Source organism: Varroa jacobsoni, unplaced genomic scaffold, assembly GCF_002532875.2.
Source record: "Varroa jacobsoni isolate VJ856 unplaced genomic scaffold, vjacob_1.0 scaffold_357, whole genome shotgun sequence".
NCBI classification, from domain to species: Eukaryota; Metazoa; Arthropoda; class Arachnida; order Mesostigmata; family Varroidae; genus Varroa; species Varroa jacobsoni.
In genome coordinates, this window is record NW_019213259.1 from 229,163 (window position 1) to 255,778 (window position 26,616).

The 26,616-nt window shown below is 37.6% G+C and overlaps 3 protein-coding genes and 1 long non-coding RNA gene across 7 annotated transcripts in view; 2 read left to right on the forward strand and 2 right to left on the reverse strand.

The window, feature by feature from the left end:
* Window positions 1-1,297: 1,297 nt before the first annotated feature.
* On the reverse strand, window positions 1,298-3,362 carry Bulli (regulator of MON1-CCZ1 complex protein bulli). Its single transcript, XM_022831838.2, has one exon. It carries the CDS (start codon window positions 3,340-3,342, stop codon window positions 1,423-1,425), a length of 1,920 nt encoding a protein of 639 aa, XP_022687573.1. The 5' UTR covers window positions 3,343-3,362; the 3' UTR covers window positions 1,298-1,422.
* Window positions 3,363-4,089: 727 nt separating this feature from the next.
* Window positions 4,090-16,869, forward strand: LOC111259684 (activating signal cointegrator 1). Of its 2 annotated transcripts, XM_022831862.2 has the most exons (7): window positions 4,275-4,441; window positions 6,038-6,087; window positions 6,719-6,922; window positions 13,853-14,048; window positions 14,560-14,785; window positions 15,007-15,155; window positions 15,439-16,869. In XM_022831862.2, the coding sequence occupies exons 1-7, from the start codon at window positions 4,421-4,423 to the stop codon at window positions 15,736-15,738; spliced, it is 1,146 nt and encodes a 381-aa protein (XP_022687597.1). In that variant the 5' UTR covers window positions 4,275-4,420; the 3' UTR covers window positions 15,739-16,869. The 2 variants fall into 2 exon arrangements, with proteins under 2 accessions (XP_022687596.1, XP_022687597.1); XM_022831861.2 differs by lacking the exon at window positions 6,038-6,087 and having other exon boundaries at window positions 4,090-4,441.
* A 1,052-nt stretch (window positions 16,870-17,921) lies between these two features.
* LOC111259685 (mitochondrial 2-oxodicarboxylate carrier) overlaps window positions 17,922-26,616 on the reverse strand; it is a 13,404-nt gene continuing 4,709 nt past the window's right edge. The window contains exons 1-3 of one of the 3 annotated variants that reach the window (XM_022831865.2): window positions 23,702-23,962; window positions 22,215-22,477; window positions 17,922-21,052 (exon numbers count right to left, since the gene is read on the reverse strand). In XM_022831865.2, coding sequence (XP_022687600.1) covers window positions 20,367-21,052; window positions 22,215-22,449 — 921 coding nt within the window. In that variant the 5' untranslated portion in view covers window positions 22,450-22,477; window positions 23,702-23,962 and the 3' untranslated portion in view covers window positions 17,922-20,366. Of the gene's footprint in view, window positions 21,053-22,214; window positions 22,478-23,701; window positions 23,963-26,616 lie in introns of those variants that run through there. The other 2 variants (XM_022831864.2, XM_022831863.2) reach the window with 2 other exon arrangements.
* Window positions 24,583-26,616, forward strand: part of LOC147753598 (uncharacterized) — a 4,901-nt gene continuing 2,867 nt past the window's right edge. Inside the window, exon 1 of the long non-coding RNA XR_015310713.1 lies at window positions 24,583-25,687. This is a non-coding gene — a long non-coding RNA (uncharacterized LOC147753598). The remainder of the gene's footprint in view (window positions 25,688-26,616) is intronic.

Genomic DNA, 26,616 nt, shown 5'->3' on the forward strand with positions numbered 1-26,616 from the left:
ATATTTTGTCAAATAATATGCTAGTATATTTAGAAGCTGTACTAACGCGACATTGTGGCTCACTTCTACAAGCCTAAAGCTATATGTGTATATGAACATGAGTAATATTAAGTAGAAGGAAGAGGGTGTCAGATTTGATTTGATTGCGCTGAGGTATGAAGAATTACGTAAAATTTTTGATGCCGCCAGTGACAGCATACCTAAGAATACACTAAGTACCAAAGGGCCCCTGACACGTTCGATACGCTTACTTACACCCAACAGCAGATGTGCATCAGCTTCCTAAGACTAAGCGTAAGCCACACGCGAATGGTTGACTGTTCATGCGCTTACATATCGGTGATGATGGAGAACGCTGGGTTGAGACATGGCATTACATTACAGATTGAACAAGTGGTCTAAACAACACCGGTTTATTTAAAAAATTGGGTGACAAGTAACTGCTGCGGATTAATTAACAATATGATGTTTGATTCATGCGTGTCTTAACATGAAATCATTCAATTTAGCTTGTAAGAAAGCAAGCTCTTTCCAAAACGACGAATTTGCCGATAAAAATCTAGTCTACAACCTTTAATGCACTAGCAGAAAAATAGAGCAACAAAAGCATACGTCACATGAGAATGGCGGCGTTGTACCTGCTTAATTTTCTTTCATGCTACGAAAGTTTTGAGCTAAGGTAAAATGATGACGAGTTTTTGCGTTCATCAGGTGAAATTAAAATCTTAATAATAGCGTGGGCTTTAATGACACTTTGTGTAATCAAGCCTATGTACCTAGATCTAGAACGTGCAGAACTAATTTTGTGTTTATTCCATTTAACAAAACTTAACATTTAACATTTGGAACGTTTTACATATATATTTCTCTCGGATATGTAAAAGCCGCTATATTTTCACCTGGGAGCTTTTCGTTCCATGAGTCGTTTTCGAAGATTTAAGAATACTAGACGTTCTGTTATGTTTTGTGGTGATACACTGTTCTACGGTGAATAATCATATATATGATCTTTATATTATTGTGGGACATTTAGTAAATATCAGTGTGTGTGGCGAGATGTCGAATATTCTTACTACCTTTGTGGGCCTTCGTTATCGGCCGCGCACGTATAATAATTACGTTCAGTGGTAACTCTTTAAATTAATTAGTTTAGTTTAGTCTTTAGGAGAATGGCGTAATGAATTGAATAGAATCATGAGCGTTGCACCAAGCTTAAACATTCAGTTATGTAGGTTTAATACAAATACAAATATGTTTGAATTTCCAACATAAAGAGTTATAGCAAAAGACCCCGACATAAGCGCTATTAATACATATTTTTATTTATCCTTCTCTTTGTGTCTGTGTGTACAGTTGCATAGCCTCAACTCAATACTTCGGGACATTTCATATTTACTTTTTTTGCATTCTAGTAAAGGACGTCTACAATTCTGCTTTCTCATCGGAAGCCACATCGGGACATTCTCCAAACAGGCTTTTATAATGAGTAACATACTGCTGGCACATTTCACCTTTGGGAAACATCACATTACCGCGAAGATTGATATTGCGTTGAACAAAGAAACGGTACACTGAATAAAATGTGGCAGGGTCTCCTGTTTGCTTGGCGGCCTCAAGAAACTTCCTAGCCGACACCGTGTCCTGATTACCCTGGAACTGAACTACTTTAAGCGCCGATATAACTTTGCCTTTACTAAGCAATGTTTCGATGGTTTCTTCTTGCGAACCTCCCACTCGATAAAGCATATCAAGAGCTAACTGCTGCGCTGGAGCGTATTCTGGCGCCAGATCAAGCAGTTGGGCAGCTAAGGGCTTTGAATCCCCGAGAATATGATATTGCAAAAATTGATGAAGCTGGTAAAACTTGTTTCTTTTAACTAGGCTGGAAACCATGAGATCTCGAAGCAGATCCCCGATGGTCTCTCTAGTTCGAAGGTGTTCCACGAGTACCGAGAAGAGATATGATTGATCGAGCTTCTCAACCAATGGCGTAAAAACGTGACAAACAAGATCTTCCGAGATGTTATCTAAGTTAGCTATTTCGCTCATAATCAAACTGATTTTCGACAGCGGAGGTGTACTGAGAATAATTCGTTTGATCGACCTTAAAATAACTCCTCGGTTATCTTTGCGTTGGAGGAGAAACTCGATAAGCCGGTCAGGATTTTCAAAATCTTGGCTTAGTCTGTCAAGGTCGATATGAAGTCTCCAAAGCAACCCCATTTTAGCGTCAATAATAATATTAGGCTGAAACACTACCCAGTTCGCTGAGTACAGTTCATGGTCGCCTTTACAACTTATCTCAGAAGGCGGCACTATCGGTGAGTGATACTGAATATTTGTCTCGAGCGATCCCTCAAGAAAGATATCGAAAATTTGACTTGTCTTCGAACTTTGATGATGCACAATAATTAGGTTATCGATCAAATTTATTGCAAAACGACCAGAAACGTCCAGTTTAAGAATATTTGTTTTTCTAGGCGGCATGCCTCCGTCAATTGTGTACACAACTATTTCCGCTGCACCACTTTGCCCACTTGCTGGGGTGCCTCGATGTCTAAGTACAACAACGCGAGACTTGCCGTATATTTTGCATAAACTGACATCTCGATCAAGAAGACAAAGTTTCGGTGGCTTTGGGACAACGGGTAAATCCACTTCAAATTTTGAATGGCGCGTACACATTCCGGGGCCTGAGAAGAATATTGGATGTAAAACATTTCCTAAAATGCCTGAAGAAACAAGAAGATAGCAAGTGCGAGGCTGGTAAATGAACCAGTTTACTTGCATAGTGTAGAGTTTTATGTAACGAAGGCATTTGCGCTGAGGCTGCACTTCGTACAATTCAACGCTCTGATCTGTAACAAATATAATGTCATTTCCAAACCCTGTCCACGCAAATCCGATCACTGAAGCGGTCTTGGCTTTACATGCTTGGCTATACTCCACAGGGCGGTCGTTGCCCCCGCCAGCTGTCATACCTTCCGCTGCCAATAGGTCCTGCGGCCTGTTCATAAATTCGACGCTTTTTCTAGAACGTTGAATGGCCATAACGGCCTGATCGGGCGAAAGTTTCACAGAAAGAATTTCACCCTTGTCGTCCATTGTAAACGAACAACTGCGTTCCTCGGTGGGCCCCTTAACCACCACCCCAGTAACTCCTCCCGACCGAATCGAAAATAACTGTTCGTTAGCATTGTCAAAAAAAACTCGGCTAACGGAGGACGCAGGATCGAATTGCACTGCTTCATCGCTCAATCGCAAACAAGCCCCAGATCTGCTAGGATTAGAGGCGATAGTAAGTTGGGCCGAGCTGTCACCTGCTGCGCTGGGCGACGCCATCTTCTTTGTTATGACACAATAAACGAATATTTGTTGACGCTAAGCGATGCCGGTCTCGCGAACCGGGCCGTCGGCGACCAATCAGTGTATGAAGAAGAGCGCTTCCCAACAATATGTTTAATCTGTTCAAACGATCTGACTAATTCATTGTTATAGAACGTACATCGCGCAACATCGTTTTACTCGTGTGCAATACTTCTAGAAATATTTACCTTATGTCTGTGAAACATACGTCTAAAAAGGGATTCCGGCTTGCGAAGAATAATTCTGTTTTAGAAGAAAATAACCTAGGGCGTAAAATAGAGACAAAGGCATCGAAATGTTAGCATATGTCATTCAAAATATTAAATACAAATTATTCTGAACGATTAATATAAAGTATGAATGTATACAATTTTCTCAATACACTTTATATTGAATATACATATACGCCAACAACTTCATAGGGCACGCGAGTAGCTTCATAAATATCCCCAGTATTTTTGTAAAATCTGCCTTGTTTCAATGTTGTGTGTTACACTCACCCACTTCGACATTGACGCATCCGTCAACACTTATGACAGTATTTCAGTAAATATAACCCCGGTGCAAGTTTACGCCTCTTGTCCCTTCATTTCTTTTACCACAGTAGTGTATGACAATAAATACCTAAAAAAAGGGAAAACATAAAAAAGTTCTTCATCTTAAAGGCGGCTAATTTAAATCAAGATAAATTCGCCGCTTTGCAGATTTACCCGGCAAATTCATTCATTCCTTAACGTCCAATCAACTGTGACTCAACACCGACTGAAGGCTCATCATAATTGAGGTTGTTTGCGGCAATACGTACCTGAACTTCGCAGCGTAAGTTTGTCGTGTGAGCAAAAAGTAAAAGAGATAACATAAAAACAATTGAGGGAACGGGAAAAATGTTTAACAAAAAAGAAGCTACCGCTGGGACTACCAGCAAGTGTCAGATAAGAAAAGAGGATGAAGTTAAAAATGTGACGAACTCAACTCGAAAGAGTAAGAAGTTTGTCAACCTGTTCTCAGATGAGGGCAAACAACGACAAACGATCTTACTCAGTGGAAGACATCCATGTCATTGTCTGGCCTCGAGGTAAGTTGGTGTGAAGTTAGCTGAATGCCAGTACTCATACTCTAGGAAAAACGGTTTACTTAGGTTAGGATTAGCAAGGGAACTGAACTAATCGTGCATCTGTTGCTTGCTTGTATAGCTTAATATTAACGCAATCGTAATAGTTTCATAATCTAAGGGTACTATTCAAAATGTAATAGTATTGTGATACATATATATGCGAATTCGAAATTTTGCTATATTTACATATACTAGTCTCAAAAAGGTAAAGATATTGATTAAAAATGTGGAATACTCAGTATAATAAAGAATAAACGCTAAGCCAGTTTTGTACTACCGCAAGCTTCTGTTGTTTTCAAATATAGTTCTGAAGATACGCATAATAAGCTTCATCGAGAACTAGTGCTGAGTGAGCGCGGATGAACGGGCCAACAACTAATTTCAGATACAACATCCTATCTAACTCTAGCTACACACATTGATATGGTCACCTCCTTTCTTCTATATAAACTAAATTTGCCAACGTTTTTGGACACGTATATAGGTAACCAATAATGATTTTTCCATATCGGGACAACAAATAAGCCTCTGCGTAACATTTTCGAGGCCGTTCGAATGTCTAGCTTTCCGCATTTATAGTCATTGCCCAATTAAGCAGGGCAATATAGTCTCACACGTTATTGTGTTTGATCAATGGTACTTCTCTATTCAAACGAAGGTTTTCCTGCTTGAAAGCTGCCTCGACCGCTTTCTAATTATTGAGTGTATGACGACATTGTCTCCAGAGAATCATTTTCAACCCGCTGTCTGCTACAATGGCAATTTACCACAACATGTATAAACTTCCAAGCTATTAAGCACAATTCAGGTAGCGATTATTTTATCTTTTACTTACGGAGGGTCAAAGATGGTTCGAGAGGTAGTACAGTGATTATCGCTCCTTTCATCTATCCAATGACAACAACATTATTGTGACCTCAGATTCTGAAGTGAATTTGAGTGATCTGAATGTTTTTGTGACCAGATGCAAGCCCGTCATGAAATTACGAGAAGACGTTGTGGAAAAGCAACGGACGTTAGCAATAAGACTCATAAAAGGAAGGCAATCGCGGAATGAAACTGCTGAGTGGGTTGGAAGATCGAAGTGTGCAGTTGACTATTTAACCTAGAAGGTGAAGGATAAAGTGTCTTACTCATAAAGAAAAATAGGAAACAAAAATCGAAAACAGTGCATAGCGCACTGAGGAGACAGGGCTATTTAAACTTTGCTTCAAAGAGATTTCTTTGTAACGGTAGCTCAACTACGTCAGGTGAAATGCGAAGTCATGTTGTTTATAGGGACCACCTGAACATCGTATTAGACTGAGCGGTTTTAGTTGTCATAAACTAGGCGAAATGTGCGCAGAAACGTGCACGTTTCTAACGGACCAATTATTTTCGAAATTGAAAAGTTAAAGGAAGGGGAAGAAATTGTTTTTCAGGTGAATCGCAGTCTGAAATTTTGGGTAATAACGGTCAATGCAAACGGCAAAAGATTCTACAGGTCACGTGTAGACCAGCAGGTCAAACAACCGAACAAAATAATAGTGTAGGCCTTGATTTTAACCCATGGTGTAGGAGCCCTGCATTTCGTCAACGGAACTGATGAAAAACAACATTTCAGCAAGGTAATTAAGCAGAAACGTTACCCCAAGTATGAAAATGATTCTTGGATGGGAATTATGTGCATGAGAAATGACTGTCACATGGCGAACTATTTTTGAAGATAAACATCTCTAATGACATTAAGTTTCTGTTATGGCCTGGAAATTCCAGATCCGATCGAAAGCGTGTAGTATTATATTATGGCGAATCAGGGCAAAATCCTAGCTCGTGATTACAGTGGGTTCCACATAAGCGTGATAGAAATAATGCGAAGTCTATTTGAAATATACCAAAGCAGACAGCAGTAGTGAACCAAATGCTAGCCTCAATAAGTGGAATAATACTTGCTCATTCACACCAGCTTTAAACGTTCCTCTAGAAAGTATTGTTACATGTATCATCATTAAAAAACAGAGGGAGACAGCTGTCATATAGAGCAATCGCATGCAGACATGCGGGACTATCTTCGATCAAGCTCGACACTGTGAAATTTCTAGGTGGCCTTATTTTATTGGCTAATTATATATAAGTATAGTTACTGTATATATAAGTATAGGTACTAAGTATAGTTAATGTGTATTATGATGCATATATAGCGTATGCTCAACGATCTTTTAAAATATCATTTGTGGTCTTTCGTTGCACATTTGACAGGCACCAGCTGGTGAACAACTGTGTTTGCTGTGGGCGTATCGTCTGCAGTCAGGAAGGGTCCGGATCATGTTTTACCTGCGGCGCATTGGTCGTTACACCTCGCGAAACGGAACTTCTTTCAAAAAATTCTCGGAGAGCGACCCAACTCCGACAAAAATTAGAAGAACAAGATGCTCTTGCAGCTGCCGTTGCCCACAAAAATCGGTAAGTTTCTTTTTTCATTTATAGCGACCTTTCGACTTAGTCTCTTAAACAAATGTCAACTGAGTGGTATTTTTGACAATCAATAATGAACATCCTAAGCAGTTAAATGCCTCGTCATATCAATGTCAAAGGTAATGCTACGGAGTAAACCATGAGGAATTTGTGGCAGAGATGACGAACTTCATAACAATTCCGATTGCCTTTACTTGAGGCGAATCTACTAGATGTGTCCGAAGCTTGTACGTGGACACGCGGTAAGTGGAGCATTGATGAGTGCGTGACATCCTTCGTTGCTTACGTAATTAAATAACTGGAAGAGTTCGGAGTTTCGTAAACATTTATCTCTAATGTTCTCGTATTACTAGTCAAGGCATAGTTTATGTTAAAACAAAGCATAACGATTTAGATGGTAGAGCATCAGTAGGTGATTGATAAATGTATAGTAATACTCATAATAGTAATAACCCAAATGACTTACGCATCTGTTCCAAAATCTGACTAAATATATGTAATACTATGATCGTGCAGTAAAAGCAGTATCATAGTACTTTCTTGTCTACCTTTCCAGATCGACACTAGTCTCTCCATGAGCATTTGAATAACAAGCACCGATTTTGAACGGAGGTGCTTCTTAATTATCATTATTTTTACACGAAGTTTATTTTAGCACCTTTACGGTGCAGTGACTTTTTTAATGTCTCCTACTTTAGTCTCATTTCTCACGCAATTCTTGTTTCGTTTTTCGAGCTTTGTAGCTACAGTCTCAGGGCTTTCGTAGTCGCAGTTGTACACTCGGTACCCTTTTCCTATTGGCGTTTAACACTTTCAATAGCCATTGAGTTTCTGCGGGATAAGGATAACAATAAACTTTCCATTTTAAAACTTGAGTTCGATTAAGCTCAACAGGCTAGATTTTGCTAGACGACACTTTCTTATAAGATTAAAAAAAGTGAGAGCCCGGCTCGCCTGATGACGACGTTGAGAATACTGTAGGGTTCCATATAAACCTATCTTTCCACGGAGTAAGGGTTGAACATGAACCGTTAATTGGCTAGTAATGGTAGGTCGTCAAGTGGTACTTCGCTAGTAATTGATTTCAAATTTTGCGTTTTACATGTAAAAGACATATTGTGAGTTCGTTGGCAAAATATTTCTGTCTTATTTAAGCATTTTCACAAATGAATTCATATTTTAACCACAGATTATGGTGGAGACTGTATACGCGAAGAAAAATTATATGCAATAATTCCAAACAAAGTAATAACATGATATTTATCAGTTTTTTTTTTACAGTTTTACGGATTGTTAAATATATCTGTTTGCTGTTTTGAAGAAAAGCAGTTATTGCAGGACGTACCAACTAAAAATACCGGTTTAAAATAACAATAAAAAAGAATACCATAAAGTAACCGGAGAGTAACAGTAATGAGAATATAAGAATAACATTATCAGAACTGACATACAAAGAGGTGACTATATTTCTAATTATATGTAGTATTTTATATATTGTTTATTTTGTGAATTAACATTATTGATTACATTACTTCCTACAACATTTCCACGTCATTACTGTAATTCATATATTAAACTTTGTACAACTTTGTCATATATTGCTTTTTATATTTTAGAAACAATTCCCTCCCAAGGTGTTTGTATGGAAGTTGGCCCTGATAATCTAGTTTTCACTATGAAGCAGGAGAAAAACATTCTCTATAGAATAGTAGCGCGAATCTTACCGTAGCATACGAATTGACAATTCATCTTGAGCAGGTGCATGATTACTGGGTCCCTCGTTATGTTGGTCTTCTTCGGTGAACAGGATCTGAAAAGTTCAAACTGGTACAAGTTGACGATGGTTGAAGTTAATAAGTAAATTGTCGTAAAGGGCATTGCAAATGGTACAATCGTAAACGTCTTTTTTCTATTCATCTTTCAAGTATTCGTATTTAGGATGCGCGTGCAAAATTTGAGGAGGGATCTCCAAAACGCCTTTATTAACGAAGTGAGCTAAATTATACATACACGTTTGTCTTTGAGCCACCCGAATCGCTAGAGCTTCGAATACGACCTTAGCGAAGGGCGACGCACAAGCACTTTTGAAATAGAGATACTCACAGTCGATTTCCGGGAAGGCATACATCCATGTAAACCTCTGGAAGAGTTCTGCAGCGACTCGAAAAATTCATTAAAGCTTTGAAAAACACTTTGATGTGTAACTGACGGCGGAAGCCAGGAAAATTAAATTTTTTTTATTCGTGAGTTCCTGTTCATCATTCACTGCAACGGAGCGAAAACGGATAATATGTTGTTAACAACAGCTTACAGTAGTCGCTATCAAAAATTACTGACATGTCTTTTGAAGACCTCCTCAAGCTTGCATTTCGTTAGTTATAATTGTTCCCAAGTTTCGATAATTTACTTAAGACCAGTGTGTCTAATCCTTCCATTGTATTCTTTCCCTGTTTCAGCAGTTTCTGTCGTTTTCATCGCCCTATAGATGCTACCTGTGCAGACCTAAAGATGGTAAACACTAGAGCCTGCGACTATTACATTATTGCCAACATCTTTGAATTTCACTGATTGATCGACAACAATACAAGAACATGTAGGTGTTCCTATAGGAGTCGTATATCATGGGGTTAGTTTATAGATCGAGCGTTATTAATGAAATAGAGTATATTTCATTAATTTCAGAATGTATCCATTACATCCTCAATAGACGCTGGTATGGTTGAGGTGTGCAAAATCCAATATTAGCGAAGCACCGGTCGACGATCCACTATTATATGCCAAGTAATGGTAAACGTTCAGTCGTTACTTAGTTGGCTAGTTGGCTGATCGCAAATGGCTATGCCCTTCAAATTATTTGGCTTTCGAAATAACATAGAAGTGGTGTTCTACGAAGTTTCTATTCTGCAATTAAGTATTTTTAAGTGAGAAAGGTTCTTTGTATTTAACCCTTAAAAGACATGGTTGAACAGTCTTATTTTGGACCTAAAGCACTCACAATTCGTTTTTAAAACACTCATTCTTAAATGCGTAAGTAACTTGACAGTAGTAATTGTATAGCAAGCAATATTGGTACACGTACCGACACTCGTAAGAATTTTTTAAATACGCCACATATAATTTCGGCAGAATAAAATTTGGGGTGATAGTAGGGTAAGGGTTTTCCAGATACAAGAGGTTACAATAGCTATTATGTACAAAAAATGCAAAAAGGCGCAGAAAGCTTTAAAGAAAACTAATCGTGGAAGCTGTCTTTGCAACTCAATTGGCAACTGATTTTCTGATGAAAAACAGCTAATTTCTGCTTAAAAAATCCAGGCGTATTAAAGAAAAACTTTTCAGGCCGTTTCAATAAATTTGCGAGCCCTATAAAGATTATTTAGGATCTTCCTGTTTGTCCGATGAGAAGTAGTTATAATATAGACCGTTGGTCTGGGGCAAAAAAACAAAATCACTGATAAGTCTAAAATCTCGATGGGAATTCGCCCTACGTAAATATACTGGACAATAGCTGGTTTTCGTTCAATTTGCTGCTTCGTTCTAGAAACAAGAAATTCGTGAACCAAAAGAAATGATTATGTGCGTGCGAAAAGAGTCTTAATAAAGTATACCCGGTATACTTGTATAGCATTGCCATTGGGACTTTTCAATTCTATTGGAAGCCTATCTAAGCGAACGTATCTAGATGAATTTTTTGCTTTACATTTGGTACATATAAAAATTCTAAAATAAGTTTCAAGTGAGAAACGTAACAACATAATTTGTTTTCCATAAAATCCAGTACCTTGGCAGATTTTGAAGTTCAAGTTGTATAGTGAAGTTACCTGAATATATTTCTCAAACAAGCGCCACCAAAAACACCATATGATACACCCGATACCGATAAAAATAGTGTTAATGTCGCGTGATATTTGTGTTCGAAGATGTTGGTTATCTTTGAGGTTACCTTTGCGGGTGGATGTACTCAATAAATTGTGGTTAGGAGGCCGGCTGATTCAGTAAATTGAACGCTTATCTAGCAAAAAAGTCAAAAATAATTCAATTAGCCAAAGGCTTGTCATTGATTGTCGACTGATATTGCACCAAATTTGGTTTTTTACAAGAATAAGTAAAGTTTTCGAATGTTTGTTAGTAAGAACCCCTTACCCTGAGATGCTCATCGATTTAAATAATCGATATTTGTTAACCCATATTACTCCTTTTTCATGTATCAAACATGCAATGATAGTTAGCGGATACTATTTCAGGCGGTTATGGTATCTGCAGGTACTATAGATAAAATTTTAGGGAGATACATCGATTGTTCCAAGAAAATTTCATCTACTGCCCTTTACAGCGGAAACTTGTTTCAGCATTACGTTGATCCCATTAGGACGCGAGTGGCACCAAATGAAACAGCGGACTTTTACCGTTGCGCATTCGATTATAATCGACAGTTACATTTCACTTAAACTTAGGAAGTTAACAAGATCAACAATCCGTGTTATTACATAACTACTCTGCAAACGAACTTTAAACAGACAAATAAGGTTTCAGAAACAAATCTGAACCACGCTCTAGGATTTGCCTCGATTTATTAGATGGAGCCTATCTTCACACTGAAGATACATTTTTTTCATTGGACGTTATTTACGTCATTTAAATTCTACTCTGAATTTTTGGGTTCTCAGAGATCCATTCGCCACCTTTCACCATTTGTTTAATCTAAAAGAGTTCTATGAAAAATAGGCCTTACTTGTGTAGAAAACTATGACCTTTTATTCTTGGACTTCACCTTGTATAATTTGGTTAGATATCTCGCGCGAAAGTTGAAGTAGTACAGAAGAGCCCATGGCTTTGACAGTATGTAGAACTTCAAATTCTAATTAACTATAACCTGAGTCCAATGCTTACGGTCTTAACGACTATTTGTCCCCCGTATAATATTTATAAAAAAAATATTAAATATTAGTGATCTCTATAAATCACACGTAATAATTTTATAAATCATAAGTAATAATTTTCTGCGTGTTCTAAGTCGCTAGATTACTTTAGGCTTTACTTGTTTCGTTTCCGGCAGTTCGCCTTGACGCATTTCGGATACCCGTTCTTATTATCAAGTGAGTACCCGTAATTCCGTGCCGCAACAACGTCACGATGAAGAAGAACCATTTACCTCTTCACTGCGTGGGTCCCCCAACAGCGCGAAATTTTGCTGTAACGGGATTTTGCAATGTATGAGCTTTTGATTATCAGTTCACTGCAGGTCATTTTAAAGAGTTCTAAAGTACGATGTATGTAGTGCAGGTATATAAGTTGAGCCTTACTGGAGAAGTCTATCACCAGAGTCATTTTCAGTTGTGTAATCTAGAAAAGCTGCTTACTGAATCAAAGGATCTACATCTGAAAAACTGATGCTAATTGAATTGCGCGGCAATTCTGATTCTCGAAGTGAAGTCCAAGGAACTTCACAATTTCTTTCAGTGCGCATGTAACTTAAGTACGTGTTGAATCTAATGTACCCGTTTTTGGTAGAAATCTAACTAATAGTAGCAAGATGCTCATTGGCTCAGTCACACGAAAAGGTAAGATTCAGGATAGTGCATGTCAATTCCGATAAGAAAATAACTGGCACACCGAAGCTCATCGGAACTCAAGAAAACTTCGATGTCACACACGAAGGCTGCATTATCTTTAAAGGATCTGTAGAAGATCGTGAAGTACATGATTATAAATACGCACAGTATGTTGCTATCTGCCTGGCAGATCTTACCGGAGTATCAGATATCAATACCTATCGATGGATCCATATGCCCTGCAAGTTGTGTCAGGCATACATACCTGATATCTAATCAAATACGAATAATATCAACAAATAATTAATGCTAAATCGCCCTGGGTTAGGGAGCTACGGCGTGGACTACTGCCTATTCAAGTGAACTAGCCGTTTGTTGTTGACAAAACAGTACAGCTAGCGTTGTATATATTACAGTGTATTAAAATTCTCACAAAGTAAATACTAGAAGCCTGAACCGCAAAAATAGGGGATGTATATTTTAGAAATTACGTTGCATATGGTATAAAAAAATAAATAGTTATGAAATACTGAGTTCTTTTTTGTGCAGTTAAATACAATTACAACAAGCCCAGAGGAAGGCCTGTCGTGTGAAAGACACAAGAAGCCGATTTGAAGTTTACTTAATCCATACTTCCATCCTTTTTCCGTTTCTAGAATTTTTTTCTAGGATGTCCGTTTGCAGAAATATTGATCAAAAACTGGATATCGAATATAATGTAATATGCAGCCACATGATTTAATTTGTCGAGAGATATTATCATAGGCCTCTTCGTATGATTGACACGATAGATTGACACAAATGCCAAATTGCATTCGTTAAAGGCTACTAAAAACGTGATCAGCACTGAGACCTTTCTTTTTAATAGAATAATGTGAACAAACTACGAACACGACCGAAGTCGGTGTTTTTACATAGAACCAATCAAATAAGCGAATATCGGACCTTATCTTTTTTACGATATATATATATATTATAAGAAAGCAAATCCTAGACGGATTTTTCACCTGTATTTACACTTACGTCTAGTCGTCGACCGAATGACTAACTTCGGCTGTCTTTCCTAGCTAATACTTTACCAGTAGTGAGCTATCTAAACAAGTGCTTTGTGTAACGTTGTTTTTCTCTCTTAGCATTAACAGATAATGAAGACCTGAGAAACTCCTTCTTGCAAGATTTCCAAAAAGGGCTTATAATGTATCTGTGATAAATTCTCTCAAGAAGGGTTAACATGCTCAATACACAAATTTAACGTGCTTTCAAAGACCATTTATTTGGGAATAATGGTTTATTTTTAGAAGTAAAATATGATTTGCTTCAATCTTTAACTTATTGTCAATCTCATTAATATTTTTCTATTTGAAAGGCTTTTGGATTACGACCGTACCTGCGCGAAACGCACTGTGGTGATTGATGACGACCGGGACTATTTCTCGTCAGACAATAAATGGCTTACGCAGAAGGAAATAAAAACTCTAAAAGAGGTAGAAGATAAACGTGACAAAGCCAAAAGTTTGCGGGGAGCGCAGACCCGTATGGATATTGACTTTGCTGGAAAAAAGGTGTATATGCATTTTTGATAATAGCGTCTTGCCATATTTATAGGTAGATTTGTTTGTTTTAGCACATAAGAAGTCACCAGTTTACGGGGGCGTTTATTAAAGCAGGAAAAAGGCGAAAGTGGCTTTCTGCGCGTCCCACATTGTGGAATCCGCTTATGTTAAAACCTATTTAATAAGACGATGATGGACCCGTGAGCGTCACCTGAATTTCTTTCGAAATGGTTTTACAGAACCACTAATAATAAAAATTGAGTTTGTAAAAAACCGATAATTGATAACCTAGAGGTCAGCGTTTTTATTGCGCAAAGTTCCTATACTTATGTTTGAGAGATTCGTCTTCCCTTAATGATTCTAAGAATGAGATAATAATATTACGCGTTTGAATAAACGTTTTTCATTCATTTAATTATTTGCTTTCATATATTTCAAAGGGTACCTTCAAAAATTGTGATTTAAATAACAAAGTACAGGAAGTACAGGAAACAGAAATTAAATGAGCTGACCGTTGTAGGTGGTAGTCAAGAATGAGGAAGCTTCCGAACTCTATCTTCATGATACGACGGAGGTCATCAATGAAGCAGTTGACAACTTGCCTTCGTACATTAGCAGTCAGGAACTTATCGATCTCGAATTCATTCCGACTGGCGATGTTCTCAGTGCATTCACCGCCAGGATGACTGAGAGCATGCAGACTGTGAGGCTTCAAGATAGTCACCTTATGGAGATATCCGACGAGGGTTAGTATTTTAAATCGAAACTAAATTTTTTCAGATTTCGTAAGCGTCTAGTCAAAGGTATAGCAGGAGTTTATGAGATATATAAAATAATACCGTAAAAATGTAAAATTCTTAAATAGTTGCTGATACACTTGTACGTGTGCGTCTTTGTATAAGTATGTATCATATATATATTTTTTGCCTTAATATCGACTCACGTTTTAAATTTTGGTTGACAATAGGAATGTGTTTATCAATCAATCAACCATACGCAAGCCTCCTGTTGGCGGGCATTAAGCGCCATGAAGGAAGGCAATGGTACCATGCACACCGAGGAAGGCTGTGGATTCACGCAACCGCTAAATATGTCGAATTTGCTGAAATTGAAAAGGTAACTCAGATGTTTGCGCATTGTATTCATTATTATTTTAAAAAGTCGTAAATAATTTGGAGTCACAGAGTACTGCCATCTAACTTTCATTTATTGTCACAAAACGTCATTTATTTTGAAACACACTTGTATTTTGTATCCTGTTGTGTTGGGTGAGGTAAATAGAGGCAATCAATAGCCAGTGATTGGCACGTTTATTATTCAGACTGTGACACCTGTTTTTTGTTTCTCTGAAAATACGAGGTGCTTTGTCAAACATAGTTTGTTTGATTTCGATTTTCAGGTTCTCAGTACGTATTACCAATTGGTCAGTCCCGAGGTGGCTGCGCAGACGCCGAAACAATTTCCAAACGGAGTGCTTTTAGGCTGCGTTGACGTTATCGACTGTCTTCCGCAATGGAAGTACAGAAAGAATTTTCCTGAAGGTGAAATTTCTGACGCTTTTGTCTTTATATGTGAGAACCCACAGCCTTTAAAAACACCATTTCCGATGCGTGGAAAGCCCAAGATATATAAACTTGAGCCCAGGTTGCATCATGCCGCAAGGAAACAGGTGATGTGTATTCCCGGTAATACACCATAACTAGAGAGCAAACAATTACATTTAAAAGCCTCGTCAAACGAACCTGAAATAATGCTGCTTAAAGCTCACTAGTTTACTGGGGATGTGTAAGATCACAATGACCAACAGCGTAAACCAAAGGCGTTTCTTTAGAAAATAAATTTGATATACTATATATGCCAACTAAGAATGCATGTATTGCTTACTTATTAATATATATTAACAAAAGTGATTAATACAGGCAGGTGCAACTATCGTGCTTGAGCCTATTATACGATAATGCATTCGAGGCGTTCACGCGCTTTGTTTTTTCAGTGATTTCTTATTCTCTACGAAGGTGGTAACAAAGTATAAATGGTATCGATCATTCCGACAAGAGGTATAAGCAAAAGATTGTGGGTTATCTGCTGTATGTTGATTAGGTTAATATTTGGGAGATTTATGAACGAAATTTTAGTCAAGAAATAGTTGATAGTTTGGATTGAGCTTTTGTGTTAGGAATCTAAAATCAGAAATATGCAATTTATTATAATGTCAAAGGTCTAAGAAGATTTTAAGCCGAAAAAAACCTAAAAGATGCTAAGGAAAACGTGATCTTAACTAGCTACAGCTTGACTTCATAGCTTTAGGAACGTTACAGCTGAGTTTAGAGCACTATATATTATAACTTGAGCTTACGAATGTGGAAGATATAGAAGAAGTGATGGATGATTAACAAATGATGTTTTAAGTGCTCCAGACATTGCTTAAATATCATCGTTTTGCGTAATTTGGCTTCAAGTTAGAGCCAAGCCTTTACCAAGAGCCCAGTGACTATCATCCGAAACATTTTCCAGTAGGGGACAAGGGGAAAATCTACAGTGCTTTGTTAGGAGAAAGAAAACGATATAGCGGGAGACAATTCATTTTAATCTAGATGAAATAATTCTATTAACAAAGAAAGTTAAGGCATCTGTGAGTAGAGTCCGAGTCCAGCAAGGCTATCGCGTCATTGTATTCTACCAGGTACTAAGCTGTTTTAGAAAAGACTGTTATTGCTTCTGGGGCGCTTGGCGACAATTTACAGGAATAGGGAACTTCCACTAGTGCTGTGAAAAAGCGGTTGTGCTTTTAAAATGTGGAATAAATATATCATTTATTCGTTATAACAAACATGTGTTATCGGCTAACAATCTAATGGTAACGTTAGGGGCGTCGTTGCCGGCTTGAAAATAGGATTAACATATAAAAAGTCGGAAATAATTCCCTAATCTATACCCTTTGAGAAAAGGGCAAAGGCGGTTTTACCTTTTTGAAGTGAATTTGATAGAATCCGGTCGATAATTAGCAAAAAAATACTAACAACATGTGTTAGTAGTGCCCGCGTATGAAAGAATATTGAGAACGATATAATAATAAAGACAATCAAAGCCCTTGGCCATATAAACCACTAAGCATTGCGGCGTTAATTATATAAGACCTTATATGGACCCGTAAAACGTCTGGCGACCGGTCAAAAAATTCCAGATTTAGAACTAGTATATATACTTTATTTTTTAAAAGGTAGGTTCTTCGCACAGAATCATTGCTGTCCCATATAGCTTTACCACTGTCTCACATGACCCTATTTTGTGGGCTAGATATTTTTCTTTTTCTTTTCTCCAAACTTAATGCGGAAATGTGAGTCCCATTGGAAAGACACCTTCTCTCCCTGCGAAAAGTTGTTCCCAGTGATTGTGTAAAGTAAATTTTGTCCAAGTTGCTCCACTGTGTTTCTTAAATTTGTTAAACTGCAATAGATATGAGACTAATGTAAAATCTAAGGTTCAACATCATTCAGTCAAGAGTTGTTTGCAACTGTTTATATTAATCACAGATAACTGAAGAAGCTTCCGTCTAATATACAATTGAAAATATAGCCTCTATATCAGATTCTACGAGGCCCGCTTCTCGGTTGAAAGCAACAACCAATAAGAACTGTCCATCTAGCCACTATATATATTCGTATGTGGCCGAAACTTAAGATACGTATTCGGAACCTTTCACACAAGCGTATGGTAGTATCAACGCTTTACGTTGTACGTACCACGATTAGCGCATCAAACGTCGAACGATAGGAAAAAGACGGTAAACATGGTATTTCGTTTTACCAAAATATTACTTCTTGTCTGCTTCCCAAAAAGAAACTGGAATTTACCTGTGTATTTTATCGAGAAAAGCAGAAGTCACTTATTCACATCATATGCTTTATTAAGAAATTATAATATATATAATATTGTATATATTTTTTCACTCTTGACCCTAAGGCCTGAACTTACCGTTGTTGCACACATTACAGACGTATATATATATATATATATATATATATATATATATATATATAGTCATCTAGCCAATTTACAGATTTTTTATTATAGGATAAAAAGGTTTCCTATTTCGTGTACAGTTCGTAGATGTTCCATCATCGGTTGTTTTGAAGTGGAAGCGGATTGGTGCCGTTACAAACCTCTAAGTAAGAAAATAACCAAGTTGTTAATTGTGATTTCGTATATATTTATATTTCTTAAGCTTTTGTAATATATATTAACGTACTTCATTAGAATACATCAGGTTATATCAATGTCGCCTATTTAATTGTGGAAGACTGTAGAAATAAGCAAATTTATTTGCGTTTTCTGACAACGATCGGATTCACTAAATAACGTTTTAAAATTCTGAATATTGATGTCACCTATGCGGCTACATCTCAGTCATTGCGAATACTATATGATATATCATTTCCCTGAACTAGCGATTTCCGATTATTACGGAACTGCTATCATCATGACCATGGTCGACTTAGGGTCTATTTTCGTGTTTTCTTTTGTTTATGAAAATATGATCTTCAATCCATTTTATTTTTCTTAATACCTCAGTTCACATGTTCATAATGTAAATGTCATATACTGTAAAAAAAATTGTATAAGATCTTCTGAAGCTTTTGAATACGATTTCACAATGAATTGCACAATCGGATCCTACTTATAAGCCTTCTTTACGTGTAGAGAAAATCGGTCGCCATATTGGTGTGTGCACTTAGTCACACTGTTTTCGTCTCCTTCTCCCTCTGTACAATATGTCATATTGAACAAAAAGAGCCAGTCTGCTATTATCGAATTAAAAAGTTCTTTACCATCTAAGGTTCTTCTTTAATCAGTCAATGAATCCTGTCAATCAGGCAACTTAATCCAACCCGTTGTCGAGCATACAAAAAATCGCCAGTCAACTTAAGTCGCCAGAATTTACATTAAAGTTAACAGAATTAAAATTTATGGAAAATTAAGTAACTGTCATTTTGTAGTTTATTATTATAAACAACAAAATGACACTTATTTAATTTTAAAAATGACATTGCAGTTCTTAATATTGCCATCGGCACGATGTGCAATCATGCAACATCTGTTCTAGTTAGCGTAACACGTGCCTAGACGATGATAGCACCAATTAATTACAATCGTGTCTTTCCTGGATGTATGAGAGCTAGAAAGATCAAAATACAATAATAGTGAACACAATTAAATTATCAGTGAGAACAGGAAATCATCCAGAAAATGACTAATCATACTGCGGTATTCGCAAAAAAATGCCTATCAAGTACGGATCCACAGTTCATGGTGCAGATGAAGCCAGGGACACACTAGTCACAACTAGATCGTTCATTCATTCTTGTCATCTTCTGTTGCGTAAACACTGTCTTCTGCTCGTTAGGTAAGGTATCCTTCCAAAAAAAGTACGAAAGACTAATTTCCATTTTATATAGCGTCTTTTCCTAAATAAGTAATACTGCACCTGAAAGGCAGGTGTTTTGATAGAAAGACATCCATTAGAGAGAGCTGACCGGAATGTTACTGTTCGTGTAAATCCCATATCCTCACTTCAGTTTCCTCAACTGACACATAGCGTAAACAAAATACAGGTGATGGTGAACGTAGCCTTACAACCTAGAAAATAGACCTCAGAAAGGCACTGTTAAAAGTAGTCCAGCGTATTTATAGTCTTACTGTAACGGTACATTCACATATGGTAAAAAGCCCTTCGTATACGAGACAAGCAATCTTGAGAATCGAGATACACATTTGAATACTAAAAAGTCTGCTTTGGAGGTGGAAAAGTTATTATTGAGCTTGGCCGCATGCCAATAATGGTCCATTCTTCCAAGTGCAAAAACACAGTTTATCCCGAACAAAGCCAACAACTATTTCATCTTTTTTGCGAACGTTATGCCCTATTCTTCCCATTTTGATCATTTCAAATGTAAGGCTACTTTCATTCACAAACGTAGGACCACTTTCACCAATCCCTTCGGTTAACTCTATGTGCATTGATTAGCTGAGTGTTCAGCCGTGTGCCGGTTAGCTAACCCATCCACATGCAAGATAACCAACCGAACGCTTCTAGCAAGCGCCGGGCACTAACAATGTGGCCCTCGACTGAGCGAGGTTCCTTCGCTAGAAAAGTGGAATGTCCTTTCATTCAACTCAAGATTGCGTTTCATTATCCCATTAAACCAAAAACAGGACCAGCCGGCTTTTCTGGGAACTAATATACGACATTTTTTTTTCAAAGAGATGATTACAATGGTATCACCACATGTGTATGTTTCATGTTGGCGTGACACTATTTATTTCAATTTAATTATATGGGGGCCATTTATGCTCGAGGAATTCCCGCATATGCTCGTAGACAACAAGCATGACAGCTCCACCTGGACCAAGCCTTAACACCTTAGGCACGAGGCCTTTATATAATGCACGGAAGCCTTCCTCTCGATAAACAAGGCCCACACTTTGCAAACATCCCTTGTACTTGGTATCGGGAATATGACCTGTACTCTGAATGCGACTTTTGGCCACATCAAATGGAATGTTGAAGCATGACGCCAGTGTTCCGGCTGTGAAGCCTGTCAGAATACGCAGTGCAAGTGTTGCAGCTTCATTGTCTGTCTTCGGTAAAACATCCTTTACCGAAAAGTAAAAGCCGAAGTAAACCATGTTAAAGGCGCCGTTGCGCATCATGGTGGACGTCAGACCGAGATTGAGACCCCTCAAGCCCAAACCACCCTCTCGATGAATCCTCCGCGCAACTTGGTAGGTCGTCATTTGATCGGATACTTTACTCTTATCGGTTTGCAGGCGCACCTTTACCACTTCGAAGGGATTAACAAACACCGCTTCAGTAAGTCCAGCGAATAAACCAGCCATTGACAACGAAACCGGAGTGTCCTTCGTACCATACCGAAACACCTTCTTATATTGCTCGAATGTGAAGAATTTCACGGCTCTCTTCGGCGTCTCGGCCAGAATCGGCGGGAATATACCTTTAGACGGAAAAAAAACGAGACAAACGTTTAAGACGAGTATTTCATTAAAGAATATGTACTGAGTGTACAGAATGCTTCATGACAATTTGAGCCGAAAAATTACATCTGATTTAAATAAACTCATTGCTAAACGAGTACATAATCATTAACTGTCAATCATGAATACATATTAATACAAATAGTACACAATATAGTTGTGCGAATAACATTAAGGTAATCCACATACTAAAAACCATGCACGTGAGTGCACATGAAAATTCGTGTTTAAGGTTCTCTGCATTCTAAAACGTAGTAACATCATTTGTCTGATGTAATGGCAAAAAAGAGTACATGTGTCTCCAAATCTGTGAGAGAAGCTCAATAGATAAACGCAGAGTTTTATTTTTCTGAAAAAATCGTGGCAAATATTGCCTGCCCAAGCACTGCCCCTACTCTGAATACGTAAAAATGTTACACAAACCGTCAGGAGAAAGAAAGTTCACGGCTAATATATGTTAACGTTGATGCCAGCTGATCTTTGTTATGTACATCATCTATGTTATGCACATCATCTATGTTATGTACATCTATGTTATGCATATCTATGTTATGCATATCTATGTTATGCATGTTATACATAGGCTAACAGTGGTCAGACAACGTTCTCATTCTGGAGCTGCCGTTCCAACTTCTACTGAAGCTTATCTGCACGTTAATACTCATAATCGTCGTATGTCAACGGAACTAAAGAAATGGTGCGATCACAGGCTTTATATGTCAGGGTATCGAACAGAAGCATATAGTTTCGTGGACTTCATTATTTAAATTTAAAGAAACTGGACAGTATCATAGTATACCACTAGACAAAATATTGGAAAAACTTGGCATTTAAGTGCTTCAAAAGACAGTAGACACTCGTTAACTAGTACGTTCCTATAAGTCACGATTTAATTTATTATTAGCTATTTCGAAATTTTTTAATAACTTCAAGTCCTTAGTATGTCACCATTATGCTCAAGAACGACGCTATACTAGAGTCTGCAAATACTTTTAATGTGGACTGGGAATATGGCGCCAGTACGGAATGTTCGTGTGATGGTCGTATTAATAGCAAAACAACACAAAATTGTATTTGCCAGTTTGCATGTGTACCCTAAAAAATACAAACAAACAGGCTAACCTTTATAGATAGAGAAAAACCCTTCGCTGCGTATCATACGACGAAAGCAATCGGCGATGCTTCGATAGCGTTCTGGATCACTTACACTGCTCTGAACCTGAAAACGCGTTTTCACTACATCGAGTGGGTGCATAAGACAGATTTCAACAAAGCCCGCTGATCCACCGGAGGCGATTTGGATAGACGCCTCACGGCCAACCTTCTTCATCTTGGAAGCTGCTCTTTCGTCTGCCATCTTGAAATTTATCCAGCGAGCAAGCTACCTGGAAAATACACCGAATAAGTATTAAAGGTTATAACGGAGTGGATAGAACTACAGCTTATGCTCCTTCTTTATTCAACGATTTATTTTGAAGTTGCCGTAATCTGGGAGGAATCATTTTATAAAGAGTGAGTCAGCGACGTATGTTCTTTTTTCCTATTAAAGCGTTGAGAACACCATGGGGATCCACTGCTGCGGTTCGGTAAATTACTTTACCAGTAAAGTTTATTTAAACAGGTGCGCCTGTTGGTGCACAATTTTGGATTAATAACTCACCAGCTTAGCTGCAGCAAATAATAGTTACCTAATAAATTTTTTATCATTTGACTAGGCACGTACCGACAAGTAGACTAAAGCTAATTAAATATTCATAACTACTTCTAATACTTTGAGACGCTTTTGATTTCTTTGGGTATCACGGTTTTCTAAACCTATTACGCTCTTTTGCGCAGTTTGCTGAATCTGAACAACATTGCTGTTGTGTGCTCGGCCTATCGATTCTAATGTAGGTATAAAAAACTTCGAGCTTTATGGGCGTCTTTTGTTCTCTGTGGTGTCCTCGTTTGCAAATGGAAGTTGTATTAGATGAGAGCGTCTATATATATATATATATATATATATATATATATATTCAGAAGCTGCTATAAATAACAGCGAAACATGTCACATATTAGGTATGTAATGTGCTGAAATTACATACCATGATAGCTCTCTACAACGCTAAAAACACAATTTTTGAAGTGGTAATTAACATTTTTGCATAGATTGTTTTAAATAGTAAGTACAGAATGATATGATGAGTTGTGGCTTATAGTACCGTATCATTAGGAGCATACTCCAATATACTGTTAATTCGGCTATATGTATACGCCCCCTTTTTTGTAAATAAAAATATCTTTAAAGATCAAATAAAGATATTTTAAGACAAATTATTTACTATACAGCAGGTATTCCACGCCTTTTTATAACTCGATAAATATATGAAAAAAGCAACAATTCAGTTCTACGCCCGAAATGTTCAGCTTCACTAGTGGATAATCTATAGTAAGATTCCGACATCTTAACGGCGATGACTTAGGTACAATGCATATAGTTCAATCGGCCAGCTAACGGTGGTAAACAGACAGGACGGTTTAGCCAATGGAGAAATTCGTACTGATGTTATTCGATCTATCTCGGTATCTTCGCCTTGAAGCATAGCGCTTCTTTCACACAGCATGCTTACCTTCTATGATAATCAAACTACGAGCTGGAGGACTCTGCGATTCACTTTAGCCGACGTTACCGTTTTTAGCCAGCCGAGGACCGGCAAAATTTCGTCTATCACCTGCTCGCGCGTCACTGGATCGAACGAGCAGCGCTCTCATCTCTACGTTCTACAGTTTTGTGCTGCACAGTTTGCAGCATCTGCTGCAATCGCCCCTAAAGGCAAGGAACGACGTTGTATACAAACTGGATACACAGCACCCACGGAAGCAGCATCAGTGGGGCCAAGAATATAAGAAGACCGTAATCACTGGTCCTTTTTCTCTTTTTTGTACAAGTTATCTTGTTCATTGTTGGAGATATCGTGGTTCGTATCGGCCGCAGCATGCTAAAGCTGTTCTTTCCTTCAAAGGTCAATGATCCATTTTACTCCCTGGCTCCGAAGAGCGCAGTAGTTTTGGCATTGCGAAGCATTTCGTGCTCCGCCACTAAACTGGTGCCAATAGTAAACAAACGTTTATTACGTTTGCAGTTATGCGCATGTAGTAATAATATGCACGCCCATAATGCAATATGGAACCAATATTAGCTTACCCATTCATGTTGATATAATAGTGAAAATTGTAATTCATGCTCTATAGGGGGCTTATAATGCTTACATGCAGTTGTTGAAAGCATATTAAAGCATCTACAAAGCATATTTAGTTACCAGACTCTTGTTAGTGATGCGTTCTCTACGGTTGTAGGTTCCAATAAAGTTGTCAACTATAAAAGGTTTAAACGGAAAGACCTGTTGAGGAAGACTACTTTTTCGATTGCCCATTTAAGATGGTCAAACTTTAACATTGCAGTATGTAGCACGAAATAGGAACGCTCAAAATGACTATATACCTAATAATTCCATGAAATCTCTAAAATGTCGCTACGATCATCTTAGTTTTATTTTCACCGCCAGCTAGACAAAATATGAATAAGGTATTTTAACAGGTGCATTTTAACTTTTCCCGAGAAACTTGCAGGTTCATTAACGTTTGCTATGTGTTGTATGTTAAATACCTTACGTTCTAAACTATTAGTAGTATTCGTAAAACTACATACTTGTAAAATGAACAAAATGAGAACTATGTGACAAAAACCAAGAACCTTTGAACAAACGTGAACAAACTGCTACGTTTACAAATCTCACTCAACTACACCACAATAAATAGTACACTAGAAATTTATTCAAATCAACCTGTTGTTGAACTCTTCCGACAACTCTTATTCGTATTTTCTGTGAACTATTGTTTTCGTTGTCGTAAGGACTTACATATTCAAATGTCTCGAAAACCCGCGCGAATATGCACCATGCAGCAACTACGTGGGCATCAACACCCTTGCAAAGTTTTGCAATTTTAAACTTTGTAGCTTATCGTCTTCCGCCAGCAAATCAATTCTTTGTTTTGTCAGAGTAATTATAGTAATTATTGTAGAATAGTTCTAATAAATATTGTGCAGAATTTTCCTGAATTAAGAAATATGTAGATACGAGCTATCATAGAACATAGTAGACACGAACTATCATAGAACATAGTGTAAACTGTAAGAGCGATATTAGCACAAAGTGTACATATAGATGAATAGAAAACGTAGCTAGCCATAACAACCATGTTGTCTGGTAATTATCTTTCGAGAAATTCGTCTTTTTACTAAGAACAGCTATTATTATAAAAATTATAAATACTCGAGAACAGATCTCACGAAAAAAACACACTCAGCAACATTTTGCTCTTCGACGAAAATCCTTGACCGAAGTGCAGCCAATCGAAGAGTTTGAAGAAACTCCTGCTGCTTTTTCATCTACAGCGGTCGATTCAGTGTGAAGTTCTGCGCAGATACTTTATGAACTAGGACTGATCCATGCGATGTATCGACAGGCCAACAGCCGTTCACGGATAAGCTCGACGCGACCCGGACGTAGTTGATACTTCGGTTAACGAGAGCCAGAGAAGCCTATGAGCGAAAGGTGACGGTATAATCTCACTGAACACAATGTAGGTCACCAAAACTTTTGATTTTTTATCCACTCAGAAGAGAAAGGCAAATTAAACTGGAAACCAACACACCTAAAATATACCAGGAAGGAATCCGCAAGTAAGGCAGATATATCAGTATAGCTATACGAAGGCGAAGTACAGGAGCGTAGCTCTTTGAAAAGATAACTAAAGTAAACAGTGCAACTTTAGTTCTTCAAACAGACTGGTTAATTGACGGATCCTTTAAAAAGCTACGCGAATTTTTGAGGTTTTTCGAGATACTCTACTATTCATTGAAGAATCCATTCATCGATCACCCAAATGCCGTTTTGGTACACGTTTTTTTTTGTATACAGTGTTTGCTCTTCCTCCAAGGGCGTCACTACATAGGCCTACTACTATATAGATACCGACCACGAAAATATTTTTAAAAAAAATTACAAAGTTAATTTTTTCCTTAGTGCAAAATCTGAAAAACAGTTTACTTTTTTTTATAGAAAAGATGTCCTTGTTGCCTATGAATCAATAATAAATTTAAACAAACAAACAACATAATTCGCTGAATAACACACAATCATCGGTGCCAACTGAGCAGTCTACTCGAGTGACCTTCATCACAATTTGACTTTCTTTCAAGGAAGAGGGGACTTCTGTATATCACAGCAATCAATAAGATGACACAAATAGAATATTGGACGGCATATAAGTAACATTTTGGAAACATTACCTTGAATGGCTTTTTTAGATGTCAAAATTTCACTCAGAAACCCTTATGCTTCTCCGAGATAACAGTACTGTCCAATATATTTGAGTAGTAATTCATTCAGTGACTTCATCACTGAATATTACTGTGGAAATTATTACCATTATTATTATTACCATTTTCAAAGCTTACAGTTAGTAAAAGTGTCTATGAAGC